Source organism: Vicugna pacos, chromosome 2 (assembly GCF_048564905.1).
Source record: "Vicugna pacos chromosome 2, VicPac4, whole genome shotgun sequence".
Lineage (NCBI taxonomy): Eukaryota > Metazoa > Chordata > Mammalia > Artiodactyla > Camelidae > Vicugna > Vicugna pacos.
The window spans coordinates 44931956-44952834 of NC_132988.1; the positions used below are offsets into that span (position 1 = coordinate 44931956).

Genomic DNA, 20879 nt, shown 5'->3' on the forward strand with positions numbered 1-20879 from the left:
AAACAATTCTCTCACAGTTTTGGAGGAACAAGAATTTGAGCATGGCTCAGCTGGGTGCCTCTGGCTCAGTATGTCCCATGATAAGGCAGTCAAGCTATCAGCCATGGCTGTGATCTCATCTGAAGAGTCTACTGGGCTGGAGCATCTTCCCCAAGATGGACGCCACAGTCTTTTTATAACTTAGTCTCAGAAGTGATATCCCATTACTTCTGCCACATTCTGTTCACTAGAGGTGAGGTGGTAAATCCAGCGCCCACTCAAGCAGAGGGGTTATGCAAGGGCATGCATACCAGGAGGTGGGATCATTGAGACCCTTCTTAGAGGCTACCTACCACATCCAGCCAAATATAAGGGATCTTAATTCTTAAAATTAAGAAGCATTGGACAACAGATGAGAAAGGAAATTGTAAAGACTTTTATCTGATTTCTTTGTCACTTTTGCTTTCTGAAGCTTCTCCAAAGCTTTGTTCAAAGTATGTTCACTCATCAAAACCAATTCGGATTCATTTTATAGTCAGTAGCTAGGTCTCAGCAAGAAAGCTGTATATAATCAAAGAAGTAAAATCCCAAGAAAAGGAAATCAGTTTAACTTTAAATATTTACTGTCAAATAAATAATGATCTTATATGCTCATTTTTCTCAAGGGAGAACCAGGTTTCATTGGTCCTCAAGGAGAACCAGGCTTACCAGGATTACCAGGAACAAAGGTAAAGACAGTCTTTTCCCCTGCCTTTCCTTCTGAAATTTTTTGTCATATAATTTTAGTTCATTGTGTTATTTATGTGACCAGATATTTTTGCCTAGTGGAGAACTAAAGCAGCTTACCACTCATCACTAACATTTAAAATGGGAATCTAAATTAAATAGAGTAACAGGAAGTTAACTCCAGAAAGCCTTAGACAAGAAAACAGTATGGTAGAATACACTCATTGCTCCAGTTGTCCCCAAATTGCACCTAAATCAATAGAGTGCTATTTAGTCTCCTGGCCATATGGAAAAGCGAGGGAATTTTGAGGAGGAGAGGTGGAACTCATTAACTCCTGTTCCTCATTACCGATTTTAAGACATACGTGTAAATCAAACATTATTACTATTCCCCCATCAACCCCTAGATTTCAAAGGCAAGTACTGATATCATATAAATTCCTAAGTGCTTCCTCCCAAAAGGATCTATCCTGAATAACGTCTACAGAAAGGTTCTATAATGAAAACCATCTCATGATCTTCTCCTTGGCAACCTGAGAGAGGACCCTAAAAGCAAAATCTATATGCCGCCATATAAAAAAAAAAAAAATGTTGCTGCGGATACAGTCAGACCCGTAGTTCCCTTTTTATCTACCCAATAAGACATAAAAACGTACAGCTCTGACGATGGAACTTTTTTCATGACAGACTCATGAATCAAAGAAGGAGCAAAATTAGATCAAACTACATTCTTTTACTTTTAAACCATAGCAGTCTTTGCCTCAGTGTGCATTACATTCACCAGAAATAAGCCAGGATGATTTCCAAGAGCTAGAGAAAAATGTTCATGGTCTGTTCTGAAGAGAAGTCCTCATTTCCGCTGGTCACAAGAAAACAGCTCTAATCCTAGTAAATGGAAACTATGTGTGGCCTAAGGGGGACTGAAACTTGGTCAAACGTATGCAAAATTGCTGTTTTCTCAAGCAATTTCTTTTTCACATAATGAGCTGACAAGCTTATTAACAAAATATGAGGAATGCCTGTTTTGGCCTGAACAGATTTAAGCAAGAAATGCACTTTCTGGAATTAAAAAAAGAAAGAACAAGAGAATAATGAGCATTCTGTGTCTCCATCAGAATTGTTGTATTTATATAGGCTTACAGACTCAGAGCCAGGTAGAGAAAGAAAGGCAACGTGGTGAGTAAGTACAAGGAAATGGGAAACCTGGTCAGTGCCAGAGAGGGCCAGGCATGCACATGATCTCTAAATGTTTGTGGCATGTTGTTTGCTAAACAAGAGAAAAATAGAAGAAATGCAGACCGTGGAGAGCGGAGTTCATCCCTACATATCTTTTCTTTAGCTCACTTATTTTAAACTATTTCGTGTCAAAAAAAAAAATCCAAATGTAGAGCCATAAAATCAACATTAATTACTGTTCTTCAAGAACCTGACCTGATTTTACAGACCAGATACTTTTATAAGAGGTACTACTCCGAACCTCCAATGAGAGTAAAGACTGTGCTGTAACTGTCTTGCATTTCCATAAGAAGGCATGTGAATAAGAAATCCACTTAACAATATTTTGAAGTTAATTTTCAGCTGAATTACTTATCTATCATGAATACGGTATCATAACGGAAAAATCATGACTATTAAAAATCTCTTTCAGCCGAATACTAGTCTTTTTCCAGTTGTATAGGCAGTCTGAATTTGTACCACTAAATTCAGATTTAAAAAATAAACTAACTGTATGTCTCACCACCAACACAGTGAAGAGAGATCACAATGAAGAAAATGGTTTAATGGCATTTAAAAATCTATTTTATGCACTGCTGTATTCTCAGCATCTATTTCAGTGCCTGGGGAGAACCTACATCTGTCTAAAGAAATAGGACTTTATTACAAATAATTAAGAATACTTTGAATAATATTGTTTATTCATTAATTCCACACATTTTTTGCTAGACATTTTTCTGGTATTTGAGAATGGAGAGTAACTGCAAGAAAACCAGTCTCTACTGAAGCTTACATTGCAGTATGTGTGAGAAAGGGGAGAAAGAAAAGAAAAAAATAAATAAATAATGTAATTCCATAAGGTAATAAGCAACTAATTAGGGGCGTGGTTTAATAAATGATTTCTAGGTAAATATTTATTGACTCCACTCCTGTGGTAATTACTACAGAGAAGTGACTTTCTAAGGTTTTCATTTTTCCCTAAAACAAGATTATAGTTACCATTTTAGAATTCTTCTGTAAAATATTAAGAGAAACACCAAACATGGTATCTATATTTTAAATAAAAATTCCATATACCAGCAGAAGTGCTTCAGTCTCTAACCCCTGGAAAGTCCCTCCTGGAGCATCTTTTCCGTCACCTGCATCCAGCCAAGTCCCTCGCCTTTCTCCCAGCCTCTCCAATTCCCACGCCCTTTTGGATCATGCCAAGAAGCCTACTGAGTCTTCTTTAATCCTGGCACTAACCTATCCCACCTCCTCTGCAAAAGCACAAAGGCTTCCCAGAGTGGGCATGATACAGATAAAGATCTTGGGATTGAAAACCCTACATCACCCACCACAGACCCAATCCTGTTTTCTTTTCCTTTCCAAGATGAATCAGCCCTTCAATGAGGAGGATGCCTCCCTTATCAGTAAACATGCCATCATCAGTCTGAAATCAAAACTGGTTTGATTATTGAAATTCTACCCATGATGCAGGAAGCTGGACACTACTCTATGTTCAGGGAGTGCAAAACGGTCTTTCTGGAGGATGCTTTGGCAAGCTTTTCAAATGTTTATACTTTTGACACAGCCATTTTCCAACTAGGAACTTATCCTAAGAAAATAAGAGATGAGCAGAAAATTTGCAGACAAAAACATTTATGCAAAAATTGAAAACTGAGTGCAATCAGTTCTAAATTACAGCTCTCCTACTTTAAAGTCTTTGGGAAAGTTACTTAACCTCCCTGCGCTTCAGTTTCCTTATCTGTAGACTATGGATATTAACACCATTCTCATTTGTCCTGAGGATTAAATAGGATAATTGAAGTGTTTTGTTCAGTTCCTGCACTCATCAATAAATAACACAGCCATAAACAGTAGTAATTATAAAATACACCCTACCCATCCTTCAGGACGTGACCAACCAGAATTCAGTATGAACCGTTGAAAACCCTACGGGGTTTCCTCTTCTCTCACATATGGCCTTACATTACACCTTAATTCCTAACGGTTTTGTTCATGAGGATCTTATCTGTCTAACTAGATCACTAGCTCCTTGAGGGCAATGACCGTGATCTTCCTTCCCAGAGCTATAAAAACAGTAAAAGCTTTAACACCTAAGTGTCTTGTACCACACTGAGCACTCTTCATTTCTAAGTTATGAAATTGGTACTGTAATCTTCTCCATTTTTATAGAGGAAACTGAGGCTTTCAGAACTTAATTAACTTTCCCCAAAACAAGGAACTTGTAAGTAACAAGATTAAAGCCAGGATGTGAAATTACAAGCCTGGCACTTAGTCATCTCACCATGCTTCTTCTTGATAGATCTTAAAAAGGGGGCTGCTAACTGAGAACTATGTCCATTCCTGTCCTTTATCAATTCTCTTTAAAGGTCTTTCTGTTTACCAGAACATAGATATCTGACAGGCATTTACCAAACCATTTCCTTGTCTATAAAATGGAAATGAAAATACAAACATTGAATAATTGTTTTGATTATTCAATGAGATGATCCCTATTGAGATTAATGCGATGTTGAGAACATGGTGGATATATGGTAACTTTCTGCTTTCATTGATTTTATTCAGCTCACTCATTTATCTACAGGGACCAGCCTGGCAGGGAGGGGAGTTGCCATTGACCTATTTTGCAATTTGTGACAGGGTGAACGTGGAGAGGCAGGGCCTCCTGGAAGAGGGGATCGAGGGGATCCTGGAGCCCCAGGACCAAAGGTCAGTGATTCTTACATTGAAAAACAACATTCTTCGGTTTGGAAGTGTGCTTACTTTTACTTTCTTCGGAACATGAAACTAAAATAAAATTACTCAACGGGTATTAAAACAGCCAAAATCACAAATAATTTGTTGAAATGCCCACTAATTGGTTTCTTTTCTAAAAGGGATTTTACAATTCAGCTTTTCCAGTTTACTCTCTTCCATCCAGGCAGCAAATTTAATAACACATCTCACTGTAAAGAGGGAGGTACTGACACATTAACACGTTACCACTCAGTGTATATTAAAACCTACCGAGGAAAATGTGGATACATGCTGTGTTCGTTTCCATGGTAACTTGATGGTGTGTAACACCTTGAAAATATGAGCACTAAGGATTTATTTGACTGTTTAATTTATTCCTCTAAACATCCTGCAAACTAATATGGTAACACTTTATTTTAGTAACTCATCCTAGAGACGCAGGAGATGATTTACTCTTTGATGTAAAGGAAATTTATGCAAACACCGTTGAGACTAATGAGAATTATTTGCAGAACTCTTCCCATCCACTGATGGGTGGACAGTCTTCAGACTTATAACAGAATGGAGTTTGGTGGAGGGACCAGGGAATGAACTAATGACATGGTGGTAATACTTACGTTTAATGTTACAACAGCCTACATTATATACAGCCATATATTGAGGCAGTTAAAGTGTTTCCATTTTTCTTCACTATTCTGAGTCACTGCTAATTTCTTTTTTCTGTTCTTATCTCCCTCTGTCATTTTCTCTTTTTCATCTTTGTGTTCTTCTATAATAGGGGAAACAAGGTGAATCAGGAACTAGAGGCCCAAAGGGGTCAAAGGTCAGTAACTGGGTAACCATTTTAATGTAACAGGAGGCCTTCAAGAGCTGTGTTCTCTGCCTCTTCTGCAGAGAATCATGTTTTAGATTAAACTCTCACGCGCTGGAATTGCAGTCCTTTCGTCCCTATGATGATATCTCCATATCTCCAAACAATCAGTTTGTTTATTTCATCTGTTTGTTTTTGTGTCCTTGTGCTTCAGACCATTCTTTAAGAGAAATTGTATTTCCTGTTTCATAAGAGTAGCTAATTCAGAAAAAATTAAATATTTAATTTATGAATAGTATAATCTTATTTTTTATTCCCTGGCTATCCTTGTGATAAATGTTCAAATTATGCTTTGCTTTAAAGTCAGGTGCATTAAAATTTCACCACCAATTTAAATTCTCTCCTTTATTGTGCTCTCTATAGTACCTATAATAATATATATACTACTAGCAGAAGCATGTTATTTAAGATGCTTTTAGCTAATAATATGGAAAAGTGGAGAAAACTGAGAGCAGAAATTATTAACTCCCCATTCACAGCAAATTTAATTATTAGGGTCAGTGTTATTAGCATAATGTGGATGGAAAAAATTATAATCCCGTCTCCTGCTTATCTTCATTGGTCCTTATCCAGTTTATAGGAATATTTAGAAAGACGTATAAAAATGATTTGTACTCTATTTAGGAAAAGGGCTCTATAAATTTCAGGCTATTTCAAAGAACCTTCAAAATCTACACAGTTTCAAATCTCTTCTCCAAAATTCCTGTTTAGACTTCTGAACATTTTGAGTGTTCTCAGAGAGATGCATGTGCAGTTTGAGGCTTAGACGATTCCTGGTGTCTTTCCAGGGGTCGGGGTGGGGAGCAATAGCACCATAAATGGAAATTTAGAGACTCTTCATACTGCATTGAAAAAAAAGAGAGAGCTGAGTTTGCCCTGCTCTTGACCTTCAGCCCTGCCAACCTGGTCCGTGTAGCTGCTGTCCACTTCAGCGCTTCCTGAGGGCTAAGAGGTCGGTACCTGCAGGGAACTTTTCCTTAGATGCTCATCATCAGGGGGAGGCCAAATGGTGACCTTTCCCTCCTAAGTCTCCTTAGAATGAGCTCTCCATTGATCTCTCTATTTCTTCCCTGTCCCGATTACCTACATTTTCCTTCTCAGAGAACCCAATTAATTGTTGACTCTTGACCCTTTGCCCCAAATCTCTTCATATAAAGATAAGAAGAAGGCTCAATCTAAGAGGTAAAAGCTTACTTTGGGTGTCATAGAAACTACTTGTTTTGCTTTTGAAGATCCCTGGTAAGCGAATTACCATATATATTGTTGTTTCAAGATACTCTGTCATCTGAAGGGGGAAATTTAATTTACTTTAAGGTGCATCTTAAAGAAGCATTTGCCATGTCAGTGGTTATTGTACTTCTGGTTGTTATCTTCCACTTCGGAAGTTTATATTAAAGGTGTTGCTTGTATGCCATTGAATGCATCCTTAGATTTAAGATGTTTCTAGACTGTTGGCCCCACTGCTAATTAGATTTATTCTCTTTTCACTGGGGAAAGGGTGATCGTGGCGACAAAGGGGACTCTGGAGCCCTGGGACCAAGGGTGAGTGTGTCTCATCTATGCTTTTCACCTCCAACAAGCCTAGATTTTAAGTATGTACCTATGTGGATTTTCACAAGGCACTCGCAGTAATAGTACCCAATAATAGCACTGGAGGTGGACTTCTGTGATTATTCCTGATACTCCCCTCTTCTTATTTTTCACTGTAGTCACCAACAGCAAAGAGTGTGTAGATTCTGACACATGAGATAAGCTTCATAAGAAGAAGGTCTGGAGAACTCTTTATATCTATTTCCCCCCTGGTAAATGAGCAATAGCAGGCCCACAGCCATCCACCTAATAGAACTTTCCACTTTTCAGTTCACCCAATTATAAAGAAAGCAATAGCCCACATTTTCAGCCTTTTAAAAACACAGTCAGGGAATCAGGACAAGACTAATGGAAATTCAGTGGCAGAGCTACTGAGTAAGGTAGACATCTTGAAAATATTTGTTCTCTACTTGGTTCAGTTGTGATGGAACTCTGTTACTGTTGGGAAAGCCAAGCATTTCCTACAATGCAGTGTTCTGTCTTCTTGAAGAATGAGGAAGCCCTCTGTGAGCTGTAGATGGGGAGAAAGTGGGTAGGGGTTGCTTTAATAAATATGGGTAAAGCCAACAAAATCTTACAAGTCAAATCAGGTTAGCCTACATATTATAATTCTCAGAAAGTAGTTTTCAAGATTGAACCATCTTTTTTTTAATCCAATTTAATATCTTTAATTTCCACAGATAGGAAGTTAGAAGCAGTTTGCCTCCTTTGAAATAAGGACAAACTCTGAACACGATTACTTATTCTAAAAAGCAGTTGGGAGCTGTTGGGAATTAGTTGAGAGTTGATGGTCAGAGAGAGCTGCATGTTGCTATTTCTGTTTTTGCCTCAGTCCCTTATATTTCCTAATCTAACCCCTATGATTTTCCCTTGGTTGATTTTTTCATAGGGTCCACCTGGTCAAAAGGGGGATCAGGGAGCCACCGAGATCATAGACTACAATGGCAACCTCCACGAAGCCTTGCAGGCAAGTGACCGCCCCCTCCGCCACCGCCAGCCACACACACACACACACACACAGAGACAATGAAGCTGATGAGACCCATGTAGTGTGTGTTAATATCAGCTTCGTCCCCCCACCTCAGATCAAAGGCACTCCACTGCTCAAAGCACACCTTCTCCCTGAACTCCTTAACCCATCTTCTCCCTGCCCCAGTTTATCCTCTTAATTTCTTGGCATTTTACAATCTTTTCTTTTCTTTCCCCTCTACCTTCAGGTTATTCTTTAGTCTTTTCTGGTTTAAATCTTGTATTGGTTTTGCCAATCTTTGTCTCTTTGCTTAAAAAGTGAGCCTAGCAAAGCCATTTAGAGCCCCGTGGCTCTGGACTTGGAGCTGCCTGGGTTCAAATCTCTTGCTTACTAAGTGCATGAGCTAGGGCAAGTTATTTAGTTCACTGTGCCTCAGTTTTTTCATCTGAAAATGAGGACAACAGCAGTATCTGCCTCAAAACACACATAGGGCTGCTATGAGGAATAAATGTCTAAATACATACTGTGTGTTAGACAGTGCCTGGCACATAATAAACCCTCTGTAAGTGCTTCTTACGACTGCTGCCATTCAGTGCTTTTTCTTGCGTTAAGTAAAAACACATAGACTGTGTGGCTTGTCCTCATCACCTTTGCTTCCTCATCATCCTTTTCATACTTAGATCCTTATGTTCTAGCCTATATCATCATTTTGTTGAAATTTCTCTTACAGAGGTCAGCAATAAACATCTAGGTCAAGCCCACTGTACTCCTCACTCCTGAGTTTTATGTGACGTTTGTACTAACCACTTTCCTTCTGAAAGTCTGTCTTTCTGGTTTTTCGTACCCTCTACTCTCATGTTCCAGTTTTCTTCTTTGACGGATTCACTCTGTTTTCGTATTTCCAGTTTCTCTGCCCGTTCCCTAATTTGGAGTATCCTCAAGTCTTTTCTTGGTACAGTCACTCCCTCTGTGTTCTCTCGTGTTAAGGCTTGCAAGTCTATCATCTCCAGGCCTGATCTGCAGACACGCTACCTGTCCAGGAATATTTCCGCTGTGGGTGCAAGACTGCCTTGTCAACTTCCACCAGTACACACAATTTACTGGTTACCTTTCCCACCTACCAAATGACTCCCTTTCCTAATTCACCAGCTAATCATACCATAAGTTTTCTGATTTCTCATGGTGGAAACTTCAGAGTCATTTTTAAACTATTCTTAGTCCTTCATCCATTGTATCTCACTGAAGCTACTGTTGCCTTTTTTGAAGTATCTGTCAAGGTTGCCTCCTTCTTTCCATTCCCAACTAGGTCCGCATCCTGATAATTTCAGGTCTAATGTTGCAATAAGCCCTTAAACATTTCCTCTACCCCCAGTGCCTCCTTACTCCTCTCATCTATCCAGTATATCACTCATGGCTAATTTTCCTAAACTATCACTATTTCTGATGACTCTAATCTGTTCAGAAACCTAAGTGACCCCTTTGCCTACCCTATTGAGACCAAACTTCTCCATCTGATTTTCAAGGCCCTATAATCCTGCCTTTCCTGAATAGAATTTTTTTATTTCTCTATAATATATTTATCATATTCATAAAAATCCTCCCTTTTTTTTTTCCTGGTTCATCCTTTTTCTTTCTTTCTTTTATCCGTCTAAATCCCATCCAGCAATCCCCTGCTGCCACCCAGATGAGCTCCTGTTCTTAATCCTTTTAAACAATTAGCAGTCAGGGCCCAATAGTTTAACATTTAATTATTCTTAAATCCCATAATTTACTTCAATGTTGCCCCTTACCAAAGTGTAAATTACTTGTTGACAGGAAACATGTCTTATGCTTATTTGCATCCTCCAATGTGCCCCACCTAGGTCTGGACATCTAAATAGTAATTAAACTGTTACTGGTTGAGTTAGTGAGTATACTTAGTTCATATGCACAATTCATTTCTTTGCTTGAAAGCTATATTAGTTGTTTTAAATATTTTCCATTTTGCACTTGTTTGAATGTTTTTTTCCATCCATATGATTTCACTACCATTATCTAATGATGGTAGATCTACAGTTCTATGGGTTCTTTGTTACAACTATCATTTTTAACTAGTAAAGCATTTATTAAGTAGTTTTTACAGAATCTGTTTTCAGCTTAGCCTATTTTTCTGTTCTTTTCTTTCTCTTTTCTTCTGGTAAAGCACAAAGCAAAGCATGCTTACTGCTTGGAGAAACGTTGCGTGGGCAGTATGTTCAGTCAACAGCTTGAGTTACTACTCCTCAGTATAGTTTGTTTAGACACAAGCAGTAGCCTCTGGGCTATTGTCAAGTTCTAGAACCAGTTTTCTAAGTTGTTCCCTTTCTCCACAAGTTGATAACTGTGTGTGTAAAGAAAAAGAGAAAGAACAAGAAGTTTTGTTTACCTACGATGTTGTCAAAGTTCTTACTTAAAAAGTATAGGGACTTTTTTTTTAACTTCATTAGCAATATTGTAAATTTCCCTTAAACTGCTTCCATTGGCACCATAGCTCTTACTACCACCTTTAAGAGGCATCCACTCTCTTGCCTTCCGAGCTTTGCCCCAATGTTATGGGCCATGGCCATTCTGGAGAAGTTGTGGAAGGGTTTTAAAGCATCATTTGCATGAAAAAAGCCTGGCATGAAGCAAGCTACTCTCAGTCTAAAACCAAAATCTGTTTTGATTCCCCCTCTGCTAATAACTAGCTGAGTCATTTGGGGGATATCACTTAATGTATCTATACTTCATTGACCTGATCTGTAAAATGAGGATGTTTTTGGAACAGATTTTTTTCTAAGAGTCCATAAACTAATATTATGCTTAGGGTTATTTTTTAGGAACTTCTGAATTCTCTTTGTTGATGTGCCTAAGCACACTGACCTTTAAAAAAAAAAATCTCACATTTACATCTTGATATGAAAGGATAGATGTGCTCAGTTTCTTTTTTCACCTCAAGTTCTGTATGAGTGTAAACTAGTCAGTATCCATAACCGTCAACTAGTTTATGTTTATATCTCAACCTAAAGATTTATTCTTATAAGGTTGCTTAGGCAACTATATGTTGTGCTTATAAATAGCTTATAGATAAATAAATAAATAAATAAATAAATAAATAAATAAATAAATAAATACCTATAGTAATTTTTCCACATCAAAACTATTTGTTTTCCCAACATAGTTGTCTAGGGGATTAAGAGTCCCTAACAAAATAAATTAAGCAAAATAGCCACTAGATTGAGAGGAAGTAATAGACATTTGTTCTCCTAACTCTCTAACCAGTGATGGATATTCACAGTTTTGCTGATTTTATTTCACTACTGCCTCCTCTTAAAAAAAAAAAAAAAATCTGCAACAGAATCTGGGGTAGTTAGATAAATAAGAGTATATTACAGTTATAAAAATATCACATTAAAAACATAAAATTTCACTGATAACACTATTGAAAATTGTTACGGGCATATCTCCTTTCATTGTGCTTCACTTTATTGCACTTAGAAGATAATGTGTTTTTTTTAACAAATTGAAAGTTTATGGTAACCATGCACCTAGCAAGTCTGTTGGTCCCATTTTTCCAACAGCATTTGCTCACTTCATGTCTCTGAGTCACATTTTGGTAATTCTCACAATATTTCAAACTTGTTAACTTTTATTACATTTCTTATGGTGATCTGTGATCAGTGATCTTTGATGTTACTATTGCAAACAGATTATGACTCTGTGAAGGCTCAGATGATGGTTAGCATTTTTTAGCAATAAAGTATTTTTTATTGAAGTATAGTTGATGTGCAGTATTATATAAGTTACAGGTGTGCAATGTAGTGACTTACACTTTTTAAAGGTTTACTCCATTTATAGTTACTGTAAAATATTGGTTATAGTCCCTCTGTTGTACAATATGTCCTTGAGCAGTAAAGTATTTTTTAATTAAGGTATGTACTTTTTTTAGACATAATGCTATTGCACTTAGTAGACTATAGTTTAAACATAACTTTTATATGCACTGGGAAACCAACAATTTCTGTGACTCACTTTATTAAAATATTCACTTTATTATGATGTTTTGGAACCCTAACCCACAATATCTCTGAGGTATGTGTGTATTTACATGAACAATTGTTGTAAGTCGTTTATTTTGCTTTTTATTTAAGGTGGTTTCATTTCCACAATTAGCACTAAAACATTTTCATTTCCTAACTCAAGCTTTTAAAATTTCTCAACAACATATAAACTAAACCTGTTCTCTAGTGTAAATCATGGGTGATTTTAAGCTTGCATCATTATGAGAAGTGAAAGAAAATAACCTTTAATTCTAAAGAGATTCACATAAGCATCTCAGAGAAAAAAAATCACAAAGCAGCCTGCTAGCCCTCAACAATTTGCAGTTGCTCTAACTCCTACTTCCCATTTCACATTACCCCTCAGTGGAGAATGACGTGTCTTTCTCCATCACTACCAAAAATTCTGGTTTTCAAATCATAACTGAAGTTCAACAGAGAATCCTGCTGAGTTTATGTAGAGGAACCAGATACAAGAAATCCTGAATGAGCCAACATCTTTAGGGTGTCTCTGAGTGTCTGCACACTGGTTCTTCAGGATAGCAGTAAAAACTATGTTCCTGAGAAGTTAGCTTAGTTTTCTGTCATTTGTTCTTCTATTAACAGTGTGAAACTTGCCCTGTGTAAACTTCAGATCTCACAAGTATGCTTATCTAACAAGATTATTTAAACTCCCTCTGTTAGATAGTTCAGTTACCAATAATAATATTCTTTTATTTATGCAATTCATTATAAAAATGTTGCTACGCTTAAATTTTAGAAAAGACAAACTAGTTTTGTATTTAGGTAGAAAATGAATCACATATGGCTCAGGGTGGAAAATCTTTGAGAGTTCGAATTTTAAACCCCTTCCCTTTCTAAGGTTTTATGATTTTGCTTTCTAGTTAAAAATGTAATATGTAATTGGAAGGCAATAATAAAGAAATTATTTCTACTCTATAGTTTTCTAATAGGCTTTTTAATGTTTATTTTTTATTGTGTTAAGGACATTTAACATGAGATCTACCCCCTTAATAAATTCTTAAGTGCACACTACAGTTCTAATAGCCTTTTTTAAATGACTCATCTACCCATATAGGAGCAAAGAAGTAACCTTCTCTTAACCATAAATTCAACTCTTACTCTAGGTGAATCCTTAAGGAAAGTAAGTGGGGTCTTCTGTTACATAGATACGATGGTATAAAACTCTGGGCCTTGGTTTTTTAACTATTCTTGCCCCCAGTTTGTGACCATTTTGCCTTTTATCTTAGAAGCACTGGTTGTTTTTTCGTACCCTGTTTTCTCTGAAGCTCTAATGACTGTGGCTGATTTTATTGCAGAATACAAACATGAACCATCTGTATACATGCATAAATGCATTGTTTTCTAAGGATGACACCATGTCACTAAAAACTCAAGTGTTTGAAATGAGATAGATAACGTAAGATAATTTTTTACAAGAAAAATAAAAAACAGTACCAGCAACTTGAATTAGAAATTGGATTGGGATATTAGAAGGGAAAGTAATGGTATTAACCGATATTCACAAATATGCACAAATTCACAAATTGACTAACCTCTAGTGTATATGCAATTTTACTACATAATTTTAAAAAATACGGTCAATGAAAATTTTGACATTTCTTTTTTCTTTATCCATAGATTTTAAAATTCTAAAAATAATTTTTCAAAGAATCTTTACAATCTGTGGTATTTATTTGAAGATAAGATAATATGTTCTCAGTATCTTGTCAGTTCCTTATCGGATATCAGTCTTGCCAAAACATAGTCAAAACGTTGATTGTATCAGAAATGTATACTTGTACTTTGGCACACAAATTAGGTAACTCTGTCTTTATCAATACATTTTCCCAACAGAGGATTACCACCTTAACTGTCACGGTAACTCCTATTGCATGATTTCTGTGGTTTGTGACTGTATTTGGTGTTGATGCATGCTGGTATAATGGTACTAATGTAGCAGTTGTTTTTATCTGAGATTTAATTTTACGTTTTCTTATTTTAGTAACCTTTTACAACATATGTCCCAGTTGGATCACTTTGCTTAGTGAAAAGTCAGGAAAAAATGTTATTATTTTTCTTAAAAGTCTTTGGCCTTATCTTAATAATACGGCTTTGTTCTTTAGTGTTTGGGAAATCAAAGTCTTTGTTAGGGGAGGGGAGAAGTGTTTCTAGAAACACAGGTAACATTAGGAAGCTAATTCAACCCGAAAAGATGAGGATGGGACACGACAGCAATTTTACATTGTCTTACAGATCAACTCTAAAGCATTATTTTGACCTAAGTATGTTGCAGTTTTTTGCATGCAAGTAGGTAGTTTTTATAATTCTATAACCAGTGAAATGTTTCCTCTTTGAAAATCAATACTAGAGAGTATTTGATTATGATAGAAATTAGGGAGATGTGTAGTGTACTTATTATTTAAAACATACATTTTAATACATTTACTTGCTACTTTTTAAAACTTTGTCTTTTCTGAATTTAGGGTCCCCCTGGACCACCTGGACCTCAAGGACTACAAGGGCCAAAGGTTATTCTTTATTTTACTTGTTTCCATTTACAACATATGGTGCAGAGAATTCCATATTAAATGTATGTGTCTTTGAAAAATCAATCTTATAAAATACTGAAGGAGCTGAGATCACCAATATTGCTTAAAAGAGCTTACAATAGAAATTGAGGTCTGGGCTGAAGGAAGAGGGATTCAGAAAAAAGAAAAATTAGGAAAGAAGGGAGGGAAATAGAAATGGCATTAAATTTCGAGAGGAAAACAGAATATTAAACAAGGGAAAAACAAGTTTCACAGAAATCATAAAGGTAAAGAAACACTAAAGGTGGTGTATGGAAAAAGGAAAATATTTAAATAGAGGAGGACTGAAGGAAAATTTACTCTGACACTAAAAAGATCCTTTCTTTCAATTCTTTTGTAATTAAAAAAGAAAGGAAAAGAAAAGCCTTAGCATGATGCATTCACAAATGACAATTTTAGGAAACATTTTCAGTCATTTTTATAACACATCCTGTTACATACATTCAACCATTCCACAATTTAAATTTCATCTAATAAAACATAAAAACACTGAACAGTAGAAACTTAGAATTACTTGAGTATATCTTAAGTTTGTTGGTTGCATTAACTTTATCTCTCCAAACTAAAGATTATTCAACCACGTTTGATCAAGTAACACATGGCCAGTGACTGGCTTTTCAGAGCTACACGTGTTGAAATATGACTTTCATCACTGGGTTTTTTTGTAGGTGATTCAAATAGTGTTGAAATCCATCTTTTGTTTATGTCTCTTATAGCAGTTTATTTGCCAAGTCTATCTCTCACACACATACACACACACCAGCTTTTGTACCTTTCTCTTTCAAGATACTTACAATAGAATGCTAGCATATAGAAACAAGTATTTTTCTGTTATAAAAAAGAATGTATAGTACAATGTTACTGAGGTCTTCAGCTATATTTAGAGATATATTTAGAACATAGACTCTAATTCAGACACATTTCATGTACAGCATTAATGTAAGTTTGGGGGAATTTTTTAACTTTCTATTTCTCCACCAAATTCTAGTCCCTGGGAGATATAACCCAAAAGATGCTCCATTCAAATGCAGTCTTTATTCTTGGCAAGCAAGTTGGCCTGGATCCTTATTCTTTAATATCTTGGTCAGCTGGGCTAGAAAACCCAGAAGGAAATCTGCAGATTCCTTTTTCTTCTGTGTGGAGTCAACCAAGACATAAGTTCCTTGCTTTTTCCCACTCACTGGACTAAGTCTCCAGAACCAAAATTGTCCTCAATGCTAAATATGTACCTTATTCAGTACAAACCTCAAAAACTTCAGGGACTTGACTCTTCTTTGCAGCCCAAAGGCCTACAGAAATCCAAAAGACACTTGAGCCAAAAGAGGCAAGAAGGACTACCTAGCCAAGAAGGCTGTATCATTAAAACCTGCATCCCCTGTGTTTTATAATGCAATTGCTATTCACTTATTAATTCTACTTATCAATAATTAATTTGAGGGTCTCTATTTCATGATAAGTACTATATCTAGTAAAGATACTAGGAAATAGTAAAGGGTTTCAACAAGGAGCTTTCAGCCTACAGAGGGAGAAAGGCAAGCAAACGCATAATTATTAATGAATAGAGTGAGTGCTTTGGTTAAGATGTATATGGAAGCTTCTCTCAGTCTTGGGGTTAAGGATGACTGAGCTGAAACTGAGAAGCAGGGGGTAATTGGCCAAATGAATGTCTAGACAAAAGAGATGGGAGGAGGGGCTTAGTCCCACTACCTCACCTCTTACCCCTGCCACTTCCCACTGTGCCATCAGTCTACCCCACCTCACACCCCTGCAGTGACCTTGTAATTGAGATCTTGGGTCAGCTGGTATAGTCCTTTATGCTTTCCATGATCATTCCTTGAGAAGTTTGAGATAATCGAGGTAAGATGTGCCTATGACCAGGAGTCAGCAGATGTAGCGAGAGTCAAATATAAAACCCAGTCTCCCTCGGGACTCCCAGCCTCAGACTGAATGGGCACCTTTTCAATTAGCGTTGCTCCTTCCTTTATCAAACAAGGACTGCTTGACTTCTTATACATCAAATGACTCTTAACAATATTTTTGGTGGGTGAAGGATAAATGAATAACTCATGAATTATATTTTTCTTTAAAACATTTGTGGGTCACATTTTGAAGGTATAAACTTAAGCAACTATTATTGGACCCAGAGTGCTTACAAGTATTCATACTGAATGAGCCTAAGGCTTAGCCAGTTTCATCCAACCTCAGCAGACTTGTTTGTGACAAAATAAACGTTGTTACCACAAAGAGCAGGAAATCTGGAATTTTAAAAAGGTCTTTTTTTTCTTTTTTTCATTTGTTTCTCATGCCTTCCTTTAACATTTGGAAGGCTCAAATTTCATTGTGACCAATAGTTCTTAAAGTTTTTACCAAGGAAAGGAGCTCTAGCCATTTCAATATTGTGGTTTATAATATCATCAAGCAAGCCCTTCTAGAAAAATGCAGACTCAAGTCAGCTCCCTTGGAAATCTGTCTGTGGGGCAGGCCATTCACACTCAAAAGACCTGTTTTTGCAAAGTTTCCATAGGGTGAGAAGCAAAAATGTTTATAATGGGATCTACACATAACTCATTGATATAAAATAATATCTTGCCTTTCAAGCAATTGGTTTGTTCAGTACCTTTCTGACTGAAAGGTAATTAGACATTCGTTGTTTGAGTAAATCTCTAACATATTGTTTAAATTTGTTTTCAATGGAACATCTTCAGTTAAGAAAAAATAAATCCGTATATTTTGGGTTTGTCAAGGGTTCTAATAAATCATTATATTAATAGTAAATTTAGTTCATTCCTAGCATAGTATAGGAAATTGAATTGATCCAAAAGGAACTTTATGAGGATTAAGATATTATCTGATTTATTATTTCCTTCAGTGAGGCTTGTCCGGAAATAGCACATTCACAATCATGAATTTGTATTTACTGTTCAAATGATGGCAGTTAAAATATTATAAACTTATGGGGCTTTGCATTTTATTCTTCCGTAAAGTTAATTTATCATGTTTTGCTTTTTTCTCAAGTTGGAAAATAAGAGAAATCATATAGATTTTTTTTAAGGGGAAAAAAACTGACTGAGGAATATAGGTTATTGCTATAGGATATGGTCAGGCATCAAATGATATCAGTTTTTTTCACCATTTTTTTTTATAGCCTGCATCTCACATGGGGAAAAAATAAAAACACTGGATCTTAGCTACATACAAGTAGTATTATACATGATATTCAAATATGTTATTTCACTTTTTATAGCTATTTGATATGATGTTAATAATGCACTCTTGGGCTATGTTGCATTTGCTAAAAGTTAAATTGTACTGTTACCAACTAGCATCATTTTTGTCTAGTATGCTATGCTCCCAATAATAAATAGAAGCTAGCTATCAATTTTTATCTTAACAGGGAGAGCCAGGATCTCCAGGAGTCCCAGGAGTTGATGGAGAGCAGGTAATACTGAAAAATATATACTGTCACTTAAAGAATCATTGTTATCACCACTTTGATTATAGGTTTGAAGCCCAAATGGCATGAGTATTGATATATAGTATCCTCTTCTTTTTTTAACTTTCTGTCCTTCTAGAGACTACATTAACTCTAAAAAAGTAATTGGTTTTAAATTAGACATCTGTTTTCTTTGTCAAAACATACAAGCTATATGATGCTTTAATTTTGTTTTAATACTCCCCATCAATCTACCAATGACATCTCTGTGAATTTTTAATAGGCTTGTAAGATCATTACCAATTAAGTAAGGATAGCCTAATTTCAGTGAATCCAAATAATTCAAGATTAAAATCCGTGACTATAGTTTCTACAAAATTAGGTATTATTTATATGGGTTATTTTGACAATGTTTTCTTTTTCCAAATAAAGATTACACCTAATTTTCTAGATCATTAGAAAAGACAGAAATAAGCAGGGCACTTGTAGCTTTGCAGAATTTGGTAGTATCTCCAAGGGTTTCCCTGGATAACAGAGGTTGGCAAACTTCTTCTATAAACGAACAGATAGTAAACATTTTAGACTTTGCAGGCCATGTACAGTCTCTATCCCATTTTTTTAACGCCACTTTAAAATTTTTTTAAACATTCAGGCTGTACAAAAATAATCCCTGGGCTAGATTTAGCCTGTAAGCCGTGGTTTGCCCACCCCTGGCAGAAAAGAATCTGACCAGGAGAATATGGACAGTATTCAGAATTCAGATTCTAATCACAGGGATTAGTTTCATGGTATTTGATGTTTCTGGGCTTCCATTATTTACCCAAGAAATGGCTAAAATCAAGAAGATCGTAAGAAATCAAGCAGATTCTTGATCTGGTTTGTGAAACATACTCCTCAGGAGATAGTATTAGATAAGAAAATTAAGTTTAAGAGAAGGGTTACTTTAATATCAGAGCTGTATGTTGAAATCATATAACGACACACTAAATAAAGTTGTGGTTGTTAAAAAGGAAAAGGACTTTAGATGATCTGCTGTATCCATCAGAGATCACATTAGTATGTAAAAATCTGGGTGTATTATCTTTCCCACTGTTAGTCATTATGAATAATTTGACATACCACATGGTCCCTACATATGTAATAACTGAATTTTTTTCCTATGGGCTTTACAAGCTCTTCTTCTTCAGAGGGTTGGCTATTCTGCTGATCACTATCACTGGTTTCCTAAAACCAACCAGGGCCTGATTAACCCTAAGATTCATCTTATCTATTTAGGTACCTACCCACCCACTCGTGCACCTAGTGGGTGATTCTGAAGTAGATGCTGTGAAGTATCCATAAGGAAAAAGAAAGAACATGCTCCTGTCCTTGAGTAGTTTTTAGTATAGAAAAGATGAACAGGTTAGTGCAGCCAGGGAGCCCCAGATCTAGAACTAAAATAGCTATGATCATCTCTGCTGAAGAGTGGGCCATATGTTTATAGCGCAGTGAGCCTCCTTGGATGAAAATGCTTAACCATATAAATTAATCTCAGTATTAGTGTCACAAAATTCAGATTTGCTTGCATTCAGAATACACATACATCTATTTCCTCACTGTAAAAGGAAAAAAAATTACATCCTAGATCACCTCATAGAGATGTCATGAGAACAAAATAAGAACACTGTGGAAAAGTGGAAGTATTTCTAAGCATTAATTGAGCCTTTGTGTTCGGTGAATGATCTACCTATCTGTAGACTAGACCATGGGAAACTGATAGTGATTGGAATTTCTCCCTGCGTTTACGCGGGGTGGACTTAGTGGGTGGAGATGGGAGAAATTTATTTGGACCTTTGTTATTATAACGCTAGATCCGGGTTCAAAATGTGTATTGTTCTATTGAGGATTAAATCCAATAAGTTGTTTTCAGGACTGATGATATACAATTAGCTGCCAGGTAAAAATATAGAATTGAGAAAAATGACATGAACACCTAAGTTCATGTTTTTCATACATAAATGGCCTAAGTGATAGACTGTAACCCCTTCCTTTATAAGGGGAAATAGTATTGATCAATGTAGAAGGCTGCTGTGGGAGATAACTCCCCCTAAAAATGAAAATCAGAATCATATCTGTGTAGGACCCACCTAATGACAAAATTGATCTGAAAATCTGTTTTCCCTAGGATGTAACTATCATTGGTCAGTATAACTCTTAAATGCAAACTGAATCATTTTTAGGGACTCAAAGGCTCCAAGGGAGACACGGGGGACCCAGGTATGCCAGGTGAAAAAGGAGGAATTGGACTTCCTGGATTACCGGTATGTTTATACTTTTTATGATGTGTTCATATTAAGATAAATTAAATAATCAGAAAATAATTGTATTGTTAGCTGTGGTCACATCTAATGGTTCATGTAATATTTTTATTTTTAAATATTTGAGGTAATTATTGGTTAATTACTACAACTAAGCCTCTAAGACAAATTTTAAAGCATCCAATCAAATAAATTATAAAATAAACTTTTATGCTTTTCTCAATTATTTTCACTAGAAGATAGCAAAATAAATACAGTTGGCCATTAACTTAGTATGCATAAGGTGGTGGTAACTAATCATTTAAAAATAAACCATAATTAAAAAAACCCAAAATATGTAAAATAATTAAAAAACAAATTACTTGGGAAAGTGTTCTCTTTATGTGTACAATATTATGGGATGGTGTTTT

General features: G+C 36.0%; 1 protein-coding gene across 2 annotated transcripts in view; it reads left to right on the forward strand.

Annotated features, from left to right (window-relative positions):
- The window catches only part of COL25A1 (collagen type XXV alpha 1 chain), a 409478-nt gene that overhangs the window by 360090 nt on the left and 28509 nt on the right, over positions 1-20879 (forward strand). The window contains exons 20-28 of one of the 2 annotated variants that reach the window (XM_072972767.1): positions 645-707; positions 4567-4635; positions 5441-5485; positions 7031-7075; positions 8013-8090; positions 14006-14029; positions 14635-14679; positions 18134-18178; positions 20392-20472. In XM_072972767.1, the coding sequence (XP_072828868.1) occupies positions 645-707; positions 4567-4635; positions 5441-5485; positions 7031-7075; positions 8013-8090; positions 14006-14029; positions 14635-14679; positions 18134-18178; positions 20392-20472 (495 nt within the window). The remainder of the gene's footprint in view (positions 1-644; positions 708-4566; positions 4636-5440; positions 5486-7030; positions 7076-8012; positions 8091-14005; positions 14030-14634; positions 14680-18133; positions 18179-20391; positions 20473-20879) is intronic. The other variant, XM_072972769.1, reaches the window with a different exon arrangement.